We start from the raw sequence: 12,564 nt of genomic DNA, 5'->3' as shown, positions 1-12,564 counted from the left end.
ATATAATTAATTAATTAGAAAATGAAATGTATTATATATATATATATATATATATATATATATATATGAGACAAATTTACATTTTCTAATTCCTTTTTAATAATAGAAAAAAATAAATAGCGCGTTGCGCGTACATATTATGTTTGATTTGAACAATTATATTAAGTTTTAAAAATAAATAATATATTAATATTAATAATGATATGATAATATTAATAATAATAATATTAACAATAATAATAATAATATAATATATTATAATATTAATAATATTAATATTAATATTAATATATCATATTAATTGAGAAAGAAACAATTTTGAATTTTCTTCAATAAAACAATCATGAAGCATCATGAAATATCTCTAGATAGAAAGATAGAACGCGCTCTATCTTTATCTGAGAGTGCTCAACTTCACACGTGAAGGCAAGTTGAATGTTGAATCGTGTGATCTGTTTTCGAAAGACGGATTTTTGATTTGACATTTGTAAAGGTGTACGCTCTCTATTTACAAATAATTATTATTCATTCTCCGATTGTATTTACACCGAACATCTTTTTGCAACGTTTGGTATATATATCAAACTTAAAATGGCAAGCGGCTTAATAAACAGGTTATGTTCGGTTTTTCAAAGATTTGAGCAGACAATTTTTCAAACAATTTTTGGTCGCGGCTTTCCTCCAGGTATAATCCAAAGTTTTTATATATTATAAATGTATGCTCTGAATCAAATGTGAAAAGTTGATATAAACAATTTGAAGTTATCTAATATTTAAACTTGTCATGTTTTTTAACCTCCTTAAAAAATTTCTTTTTAAATTATCAGCTTTTCTCATGTATATAGGCAATTTAAAAATTTAAATAAAATTAATTTAACTACATCTTTATAACATTGAATTTTCTTGAACTTTCAAATTTTTTACACAGGATTATGTGCAATTGATTGCGGCAGTTTCTCGAATGAATCAAAACTATCTAATCATTTTGGTAATCGATCTCTAGAAGAAATTCTCAAGAATGGAATTCTTTGGGCTGTTCCAAAAAAGCGACGTACTAAAGAAAAGAGATTAAGCAGAAGATTTGGAGTTGAAAAATACTTCTGGAAGCCACCTGTTCCAAAAACTGATCTATTAATATGTGTAAATTGTGGTCACAATTATGAAGCTGGCCGTTTGTGTGGTAAATCTTATTGCTATAAAACAGTAATAATTGTAATAATACAAATTATAACAAAATTAAAAAGCAATTTAGATCTTTGAGTATGTTTAATGAAAGTTATAATTGGAAAGCAATATTTGTGAATTAAAGAAAATACTCGCTAAGATATATTTTTTTGTTACAGGACACTGTTATGAAAAGGTGAAGCTTGAAACCAAGGAAATACAGAAAGCCATACAAAAAGAATTGAGTCTACAGCCAGTAGAAAAAAATGTAATTGTATTATATGATGGAGAAAAGGATGATAAAACATATCAATTCTGGAAGGTATTAAAAATATATTTATATGATATATAATTTTATGTTAATGGATTTGTCTTTAATTTAGAACCAAAGAGTAATAGAAATGCCGAAAAAAAGACCTTCATGGTTTCATCGAAACTTACTTGAGCCTACGACACAAAAGCCATCGAATAAAAAAGATGTTAAACCTACACATCTTGCATAAGGTATGTACTTTAATCTTTTACCAGAAAGTCAAAATATTCTCATCAAAATAGAATATATTCGGAAATTGAATATAAAAAAATTGAATATATTTGGAAAATTAGAGAATCTTTTATTTTGTAATGTTTTGTTGAATAATAAATTACATTGATACAAAAAAAGGAATCATATATGCTATGGTGTTTTTATTTTGTAAATATTCATATTTTTTTTATTAATAACTATTTCTCATTTAATGAAAAATAGATTTTAATTTACAATTTACGCGATCGCAATTATTGATACAAAAATAAATATATCTCTATATTGCAATAGCTATCTTTTGTTTCACCATTTTCTATATTACATTTTTGCATGTATGTATATTTTGCCTATTTTATATCATGTCTAATTTTTGTTTTATACACGAACCTGAAGGACGAATTTTTACTACTAATGAATTAATGTTGATTTAGATACTAAAATCAATGTACAAGCTTAAATTCGTCTGTAGGTATTTCCTTAGTAAAATGACTTAAAACATGTTCATGAAATTCTGTAAATGATTTGGATTTTCCATAAACAATACCACATAATGGACATGTATTAGTATCTGCGTCTATATTATCGTTTAAATTAGAATATTTTTCTATAGAAACACTGGACGTAATAAGACTAGTTTGAGTAGCTCCATGTTCCTTGAAAGTATCATTGGAATCAAATTGTGTACCTATTTGACACATTTTCTTCTTTGCATTTTCTCGACAGTCATTACATGTTGTACCTAAAAATATATATATTTGTCTAAGAATTAAATTTTGAAAAATTTATAAATTATTTTTTCTTATGAATTAATGTCACAATAATAAAAAAGCGAGAGATAATTAGTAATAAAAAATTATAATTATATTTATTTCTTTATAATGAGGTGGATTATAATACTGAATTAATTTAAATCTTACCTCTTCTAATTTTTTTAAGGTTCTGCAGGGTCCTTTTTAATCTAGTTTGCTGCCCCAGTAAGGCATCTTTAGTTTGGGACAACCGAATTTCAACCTGTTTCAATTGTTCCAATGAATCTGTATCAGAATCTTCTGGATACGTAAAACCGATTTTTTGTAAATTTAATTCTGAGTTATTTTGTAACTCCACCATCTGTACAAAATGACAAACATTGCATAAAATATATTTGATTGCAATATTTTTATTTTTTTACCTCGGCATATTGTTGTTCAAGATTAGATTTCTCTAACATAATACTATTTATCAGTCGCAGGGATATTTCTTCCAAACTTTCCTTTTCACCTATACAATAAAATTTATCATATAAATCGTGAATTACATAAGGATTAAATATGATAGAATTCAATATTTATACAAATCATCTGTAGTTAATAAATATTTCTTATTAGTACCTGATTTATCTGAATTAAACACATCACAAAAGTTGTACGATGTAATGTCAGGTGACTGTGTAGCGGGATGTTGCTTAAGTGTATCAGAGATTTTATTCAACTGACTACCTAGAGATTTATTAGTCTTTGTCAATCTTGTTAATCTGTTCCATAGTTGACGATTTTCTGCCGCTACCATGAACACATGATCAGATAACTGAGACTTTTGCTTTGTAAGTTCCTCAATCTTTTCCTATGACCCAAAAAAATTATATCATTACACTTGTGAATATTAAAGTTGCAAATTGCAAAATATATTTAAACATATATTTTAAATTATTTTCTCATTGTACATATATTTATTTTTAGCAATATCGCAGTTTACAATTTTATTGTATCAATTATATAGATAAAAAAAGTAGGAAAGGCAACGAGATATAGATTGCTTGGCAAAAAAACTTCAAATCATTGTAAATCCATTTAAAAAAAATGGAGATTATACCTTACAAAATTATAAAATATTTTTATTTCGATTTATCTATGTCTCCATCTATTATTAAATATGAGTTTAAAGACGTAAAGTCTTGTGTTGTGTTTAAAGCTAATTTTGCACAAACCTGTAGCGTAGACTCGCTGCTGTTATCAGTTTTCAAAGCTGCATCTCTGCCACACTTGAGACGTATGTTCTCCTTTTCTACAACTGCCAGACGCGTCTGTAGTCGCTGGCAACGTTCCTTCATGGTTTCAAAGGCAACTAAGAGCGCACAAAATGACTCCGGGGTAACCTTTTCCAGATTCTCGTTCATCATGCGATCAATGCCGGAACGAGATGCGTATTTTTTGCACTGTAAACCTTACAAATTTTCTTCACAAATCTTACACGATCTGTCAAATGCATTCACGCGGACGCGAGGTGATGTTAGGTGACCTTACATTTCGTATTTATATATGTTTATGTCCGCGAAACACATTCAGATAAATAAATGTATGAGCTCGAGTTTCTCCGCGAATTATTCGAGAGATACTCCTGTCCTAGCATTTGCGAAAGCTACCACGTTCCACGTTATGGCGTAAAATGACGCACGTTTACCGGTAAACCCCCATTCTCCGTCAAACTTATCGAGCGTTCGTAAACACATACTGTCATTTGATCATCTGATCTCCCTACTCCCGCCTTGTTTGTTTTCAGAAATTTTGTTTTATTGCGCTGTTTGGTAGTTTAATGATAAGAAATAATCTAATCAGTAAAACGAGTAGATAAGAAGGACATTGGATTTAACATTTATCAGATTGTAAAGAGGGGAAAACGATCGTAACACTTGACGCGATTCTACTTTACAACAGACGATAAGAGAAGAAATCTCATCGAACTTATTAACAGAGGATTACAAGAAAAAGTCACGTGACTTGAAAAAATTGAATCGCGAATATGAACGTTCTCTCAGCAAGTGTCGTAAGTGATAATAAGAAACGAGAAAAAAGCTAAATCTTAGCGGATGATATTCGAAATTCTTATATGAGAAAGTGTAATTTCGCAATGCTGATTATGTGACAAATGTCTGACGGTTGCTGTCCTGTTAAATACCGGAATAAAAGATATGTACCGCCACAAAACGTAGCACTTTTGTTATGTTAATCTTATATTTGCATAAATGTATATACACAGAGAAAAATGTATACTGTCAAGAAAATATTATTTATTTTAAGTATATCATAAGTTTGTATATCCGCAAATATATAAGTTTATCACAAGCATTAAATTTAATTGAATATATTCTGAATTTTAGTAAGTACAGTATTTTAGTCAAGAATATTAAATTAAAACAAAAATTTGGTTTGCTTACTACAAGAGTTGATGTAAAATAAGTTTGATTTTTTTTTACAATATTCTTGAAGAAAATAAATTCTTCTTTTGAGTACATGATAATGAGATTTTCTAACACTTATGATGAGTATATTTTAAGACTATTATCAAGAATATATTCTTTATTGAAGAAAACTATTACTTAAAAAAAGAAAAATAAACTGAGAAAAATAAACTGAGTAATCGCTTTTCTTGGCAGTAGAATGATATTTTTCTCTGTGTATAAGCAATATTTACATAATTAAAAAATTGTGAAAAACAACGAAAGTAATTATAAATAATAAAATAATATCGATGATATCGATGTTTATACACAGTCATTTTTTATATCTTTAAGTTTGCTTTAATTTTATCATATTTTTTATATAATATTAAATCAATATCAGTATTAAATGAGTGTGTGTGTGTGTGACTTTATATATAATACACACATTTATTATTCTATGTCAATACATTTATATAAACTTTATTATTTGATATTAATAGTTTCGTGCGATTTTTTTAAATTTTCCTGTTAAGAAAAAGAGAAAAAGAAATTAAAAAGAGTATTCTAGTCTCTTTTCGCAGTCATTTTATATTGTGGGTATAAGTTTATATATGTACAAAAGTTGAAGAATTTAAATTAAATTAAATTAAGTTAAAGTAATCATCTCTAATTTATATATAAAGAAATGAAAATAAATATATTTTTTTAATGCCAGTTTAAATATCATGTTTGGATGAATCTTTTAATATTTTTTGCAATCGCATTGTAAAATCGATATATATATATAAAAGCAGCAAACATTTAACTTATCTAACGATCTTCGATAAGCTTCATATAGCTATAGTTAAAGATAGCTATAGTTAAAGATAGCTCGTTTAATTAGTTCGGAAAGATAAATACTGCGCGAGAAAAAGTTCAGCGTGGCATTGTTTCTCTCGATACTATCAACTTGCACACATTCTGTTTTCTTCAACCTCGTTTCCACGTAAAAGTCGCATTGTTATTCTACGCTACGGGTGACAAGAATAAGGCGCGGGATTCCTAAGTCAATCATTCCGTGTGTGTTTCGTTACATTTCGTCTCGTTGTAGTCGACCTTCGATACTTTCACCGGCAAATGAAGAGAACTGATCCGGCTTATTATTGCATTGTGCAAATTTTATTATTTTCATCGCGATCCGTAGCATTGTAAGTACCGGAGAGAGGAATGTATTTAGACTTAAATAGAATAATAAGCTTTATGTATCAATCTAATAAGAGATTCGATTTATTTGCAAAAAGAAAAGCGAGTTTTGTGTATCGAAATGTGTATTAAATTGTGTATTAAATTATTTCCCATACAGCACATTGCAGCAATATTGCTGCAACATTGCTGCAATGTAACAGTTTTATTTTTTGGAAAATTGTTTTGATATGAAGACATTGCTAAATCTACGGATTATGATGTAACGTAGACATTAATTGTAAGAAAATTTGAAAAAACTTGCTAGCTCTTTTCGACCTGTACTCGTAATATTTCGCGAGCGTAACAATTTGAGAAATTTACCGTTAAACCGATTCATTTTAAACGTGACTTGTCATTAGCATCGAGAATTTTTCATATATTACGGTTTCTTACCTATCGTGTTTATCTCTGATTACTGATATGCGGTTACGCGTTTCGCATGGAAATGCGTGAGCGTGCAAGGCCGGCGTGTTACATAGTTTGTGAACTCGTTTTTCGAGTCGCTGTAGACAATATATATATATATATATATATACATCGAAAATGAAACGCGTTCGCCCAATTTTTGCGCGACAGAACTAGTCGCCGTGCCTCGTCATGCGTTTTCTCGCTTTTCTTACCCTTTAACGCGAGTCGTGTAAAAAGATACGACTAGTCAATCCCTTTCGCTTTCGCCTACTTTGGACATTTACATCGGTGCGACAGTCTCCATTTTTAATTTGGTAGCGGTTTTTGACGTATATATATGATTTTATCTCGTTTGATCACGTCTAGTTTAACCTGGCAAGTTCGCTTTATATATCTCTCTCTCGAAATGTTCCTTTTTTTTATACTCTTCGGTTCAGTTGGAATGAATTTTTCCTCGATGAAATGTCAAGCTTCGAATCATTGATTCCAATTAATATAAAGTTTCTTTTTCTTTTTTCAGACAAAATTGAATCTTGCGAGAAAATATTGCCAACTCCCGTTTCTGTGTCAACATGGTATTTTAATTTAATAGAGTTTTAAATTACGACACTCTTGAGTATATATTTATTAGAGGAGCTGAAGCATCGGATATGTAAAAGTACTCGAGAAGATAAACTGTTATACTGAGAATCAGCTACAAAGACCGCCAGATGACTTATTAACAATAAGTGTTGAAGCATGACAAGCCGAATGATGAGTGACGAGCGAAACAATCGAGAGGAACGTCGAGAAGAGAAGAGAAGGGAAGAGAAGAGAAGAAAAGAGAAGAGAAGAGAAGAGACGAGCCGAGCGGAGCGATCGCGCAGAACCCGGAAGGAATGGGAATCCTCTCATCTGCCGCTAGCAGGATCTACGCTAGCCAGGTGAGCACAGACAGGTAAGTACAGCCGGCTCAGTGTACGGTCGGCCATCGGCTCGGCAAGAAGCGGCGTGGTAGAAGCGATTGGCCGAGCGAGAGCAGAATCTCCGAGTGCATTCAACTCGGAGGATCGCGAATCGCGCGCGACGCGCGACGCATTCCCGATCGCGTTCGCAATCGTAGCGGTGAGGGACGACCGTGGAACATGTCTGGGATATCGCATCGGTGGATACGCATTACCGGTGAGCGAAGTCGATTCGTCATGACGTTTGTCTGCGGCTCGAGTATTTTGATATTTGTCTCGGTCGCGGTACAGATAAAGATATATGAAACTCGACGTGTCTCTCGTGCAACTTGCAAAGGGAAGAGAGAGAAAGATGTAGGAAGAGAGAAGAAAGAAAGAAAGAGAAAGAGAGAGAATAATTTTTACTATTGAAAATTTTTGTATATAATTTTTATACATTTTATGCACATATACACTGCATGTGTATTTGAATATATTGCATTTGAAAAAATAGTAATTGGATTTATAAATCTAATATAAGTAAATGATTATATTATATGTATAAATATACAAGTTTATTTTTATGGAAAGATGAGATTTTATATAGTTTTTTATTTAATATGATGAATCTAGTAGTTATAAATCCAATTGCTATATTTTTTTAAATTTTGCATATTCAAATACACATGCACTGTGTGAAAATCGTGATCATATGGAAATATATTTATATTATAATATTATTTTCAAAAATTATGAAATAGTTTAAAAAAATATTCTAAAAAAGATGATTTTATTAATTATATTGTAAAAGTATTTTGAAAAATATGAAGCTAAAAACTAGAAAACTATTTTTTATAATGTAATTTATCATAAAAGGATATGTAACAAATGTAGAAAAATTTTATTACAGCAAAATTAAGCATATTATTAAAAATTTCAATGCTTAAAAGAAATTTGAGAAGATGAAAATTAATAAGATTTTCTTGTAACTAAATGTTGAGTTTATTACATGGCAAAAAAATTATAATTATTTATTATTATGATTTTCACATCGACAATTTTATTGTAAGTTTCATATAATCAGAATCTGAAAATCTCTATGATATCTACAAAAATTATTTATTTCTATACTCACATCATATAGATTTTCTTTGAACATTATGTTTATATTAGATTTGCGCGCGTTCAGCGATCTAAAAAGCACTTATGTTTAAATAAACAGTTGAATAATATTTGATTGTCCATGGTTTTTATAATGAAAATGAAACAGTTTTAACTTTCTTGCAATAAATACAATTAAATACAATTAATTATACAAATTTTATTAACTTAAATTTTTACAACAAATTTTTCTTGAGATTTGAAAATTCCAAGAATATATTTAATTTTAAATGGAATAAAAAACTTTTACATCTACATATTATATTTGTAACATGATATGTAGCCTTTTTTAAACATTTTTAATCGTGTGATGTACGATAGAGTAGTTTAGAAGCAAAAATTGTTTTCAGTATAAAAATTTACAAAAAACAAGTAATATTCTTTTAGATTTAAAAAAGATTTTATCTTTGAGAGTATTATGTTATTTTTTTATTGTAGATATATATATATATATATATATATATATATATATATATATAAAATAATTTTTTTTTCGAAAGCAGCGCAACTAATGGAAAAATCTTGTTCGATAGTTTTACTCGTTTCCTCACGAGGGATTATCTCAGTGCTTGTATCGTAATAAAATTTTTTTTATTGGACATTCTATATAAAATTATACAGATTTGCCATCGTAAAATGTAAACTTCCTACATTGTTTTTTCACAGTTGTAGAAACGTCAATTTGTGAATTTGCTTCCTGTGATTTGTAAATTTCTATTGTGTCTTGTCGATTTTTATGATATTGTGAACTTGATTAAATTTCGGATATCTTTTGCTCTTACGAGTACGTAGATTTTTTTGGGAATGGCGAACCTTGACCTTGCCATCCTCTCAAAAAAAAAGTTTCGCGAAACGGGAACATTCACACTGACCCGTGCTTTCGATCCACTCCACCTTCCGGCTGTTTGTAAACGGAACGAGCGGTAGTCATCGAGTTGAAATTCAGGCGGCGTCTTCCACGCTCGAGGTTTCATCGTCCGCAGAATAAGGATCCTATTTTATTCTTCTACCTTTTTTTTGTTTACTTTATTCACCGCCAACTGCTAGCCCCGTAACCTGCTTTCGAACAATTCGCGCGTGCGGAAATTCAGAGATATGTATCTCTCTTTCTTTCTTTCTTTCTCATATATAATATATTTATATAAAATACACTTTTCTGCGAAATAATTGTTGGAATTGTTTTTACGCTTGATTTTAAACGTAAAGCAAAACTTTTGGACACGCCACAGAACATACCACAGCTGTAGCATGAAAAATTACATTAAAAATAGGTCTTTAACTTTTTTTCAAAACTATGATAGCAATGAAACATTACTGTGTGTGAAACCGAAACCATATCAAATATAAAAGAACTAGGATTATTTTTTTTCTCATTTTGTTTTATTGAATCGTGCAACTTTGTGTATAAGACGTTGTGTAATTGATTATGCATTACTATTATTTATTTAAATTTATAATAATTATAAATTTAAATAATAATTATTTTAATGTTTATTATATTGTGTGTATAAATAATTATACAATATAACTTTCTAATGAATAGAAATATTAACAAAAAATTATAATATTTATTGATAATATTTAAATTAAAAAATGTAGCATTATTTTAAGTGTTTGTCAAGTATAAGACTCGCAGAAAGTACTCTGTCATATAACAATACCTTGTTAGAAGCTTGAAGTGTAGCATATGTTTACCTTGAAACTTTTGCGCATACCGTAATATTACGTCTCTTTACAAAATAATCTATTACATGTGTGCGAGTTAAACGGTACTGCCGCCTGGTGCGACCAACGCATTTATTAAGCCACGCGGTCAGTCTCGCTAGAATAAGACACAATACAGACCAATTATTGATATCCATATGAAAGATTGGAATTCAACATATTTATCAAGATTTAATATATTAAGAATAAATTATAAAATTATCGCAAGCACTGGACCATTCAGAGAAAACGTAATTAATTACGGATTAATTAATTTTAGAATATCAGTTACAATTCAGATGATAAATTTATACACACATATGTGTGTGTGTAATATAAAAGAGGAATTTGTATATATAACTACAACGTAAACTATTATGTATAAAATATAAGAAAATATAATACACTATATAAAATATAAAAAAAAAAAGATTAATGTATATAATATAAACTACGATAAATTATATATCTTACGTATATATTTAAGCGCATTGATATTAGTTTAATGGTAATTGATATTCTCATGTATGAGTTTTTGTCAATTATAGCAATGTTAACAATATTGAAGTGGCTACTCAGAATATATTGCAAGTAAGCATTGGCTCTCTCTAGAGAGAATCAACGCTACTCTGGCGATCGCACTTCAAATTTTTCGCCGCTTGTACTAATTGCATAATATCATTGCGATCGGCCGGGCACTGATGGAAATTGTAGTCTTGGTCTATTTTCCGTTTTAACTCTCGCTGTATGTGCGAAGCGAATATATATATCGCTCTCTCGTGACATTTTCCCCGCGAAAAGGGCACGAAACGCATATGCGTGCGTGCAATTTCGTTAGTATTCGTAGAAGCGAAAGCGCGACTCGTAGAATTTTTTAATTCCCAGAAATTTTCGTTAAAATCAAGTATGTAGACTTTATACGATATACGATTGATTTTTATACATTTATTATGTTATATAGATGTTACGTAATATTTTAAATTTTTAATCTTTTAAATTTTCCAAATATTCTTGTCTTTTTTTTATTTCATTTATTTTTGCTTGTATTTTTTACATCTTAAAAATTATTTACTTAATTTGCTCAAAATATTGGAAAAAGTTGTACTAATTTTTTTTACATTGATTATATTAATTTTCATTTATAAGTGTTCCATAGGAAAAACAAATTCATTTAATATTTTTTGGCAATATATATAAATTATGCATGATGTCTCATAAAACATTAAAGTGAATGAAGAAAAAAATACTTTCTTTATACATATGTAATCTTTGTCATACGATATAATAATTGAAGCACGCACAAATGTTGCACGCGCACAAAATGCGCAAGTATTGATTCATCGACGATTCTGCCCGCGTCGAACGAGAAATCGGATCGAGCTGATCTGATCGGTTAACAAGCATGTTTGATGACAGATTTACGATATCCGCTTATTTCCCGCGACGTTCAAGACGCCGTTCGATGCCGGACGATGCCTACCGAATCGAGCGCATCTTTGTCCCGCTAAACCCAGCGAAATCCCTCATTACTGTATCGAAGCGATGATCCGCTCGAGCGGGTCCTCTCTTGTGGGCCGATGATCGTTGGAGCTTGACAGTCCAACATCGCGGTCCACTCTATCATGGTCCAGTGCTCTTTCGTAGTTTCTCATTCGTTGCTCGCTTTCCCGGAGAATATATTCCTGAATGTCGTATAAAGAACGTAAACTCGGAAAATCGGACCGAGAAACAGCGTTGACGTAGACGAATCTGGGAATGAAATCTAGTCGCTGTTTCAAAATTTCAAGTTAAACGGACTAGAACATCGTACGACTTCGCCAAGTACCGTAAGATGGAGAGTTAGATTATATTGTAGACATCCGTTGATCGAAGCTAAAGTTTTTATTTCTAAGAGATTATTAGTGAAGTTTGTTTCTCTGTTTTGTGTCCTCCTTGCGGCAAGTTCTTCGCGTAATCATTCACGGGTGTGTCTACATTAAAATATCGATAACATCAGGAAATGATAAAATAATAAAGTAAAATAAAATAGTATTGGACTAGGTATTTCTTACTTTCTCTTAATCGTGTCAGAGAAACTGAGATTAAAATTACATTCTATCGAATTATTATATTGTCATTTGTTAAATAACAAAGTCTCATTTCAAATTCGTAAAACAGGAGCACAAGAATTGCGCAGCGTTTGAATTAGAAAATTTTGAAATTATGTAGGTGAAAATAAAATAAAATGTACGTAATGTACGTAAAATGTACGTAAA

The 12,564-nt window shown here is 30.0% G+C and overlaps 3 protein-coding genes across 3 annotated transcripts in view; 2 read left to right on the top strand and 1 right to left on the bottom strand.

Moving 5' to 3' along the window:
- Window positions 1–387: 387 nt before the first annotated feature.
- LOC105254033 (39S ribosomal protein L32, mitochondrial) lies at window positions 388–2,811 on the top strand. The gene is made up of 5 exons (XM_011262481.3): window positions 388–685; window positions 929–1,180; window positions 1,344–1,486; window positions 1,548–1,668; window positions 2,627–2,811. The coding sequence occupies exons 1-4, from the start codon at window positions 592–594 to the stop codon at window positions 1,665–1,667; spliced, it is 609 nt and encodes a 202-aa protein (XP_011260783.1). The 5' UTR covers window positions 388–591; the 3' UTR covers window position 1,668; window positions 2,627–2,811.
- Window positions 1,951–4,210, bottom strand: LOC105254032 (protein spindle-F). Its single transcript, XM_011262480.3, has 5 exons — window positions 3,657–4,210; window positions 3,061–3,292; window positions 2,862–2,950; window positions 2,608–2,800; window positions 1,951–2,429 (listed from the first exon to the last, which is right to left on the bottom strand). Exons 1-5 carry the CDS (start codon window positions 3,846–3,848, stop codon window positions 2,131–2,133), a joined length of 1,005 nt encoding a protein of 334 aa, XP_011260782.1. The 5' UTR covers window positions 3,849–4,210; the 3' UTR covers window positions 1,951–2,130.
- Window positions 4,211–7,093: 2,883 nt separating this feature from the next.
- Window positions 7,094–12,564, top strand: part of LOC105254034 (cadherin-89D) — a 32,004-nt gene continuing 26,533 nt past the window's right edge. Inside the window, exon 1 of the mRNA XM_011262482.3 lies at window positions 7,094–7,682. The gene's annotated coding sequence lies outside the window, so the exon portion shown is untranslated. The remainder of the gene's footprint in view (window positions 7,683–12,564) is intronic.

The sequence above is a fragment of the Camponotus floridanus genome, unplaced genomic scaffold (assembly GCF_003227725.1).
Source record: "Camponotus floridanus strain SB8 unplaced genomic scaffold, Cflo_v7.5 scaffold5, whole genome shotgun sequence".
Lineage (NCBI taxonomy): Eukaryota > Metazoa > Arthropoda > Insecta > Hymenoptera > Formicidae > Camponotus > Camponotus floridanus.
This window is presented reverse-complemented; position numbering and strand designations above follow the sequence as displayed.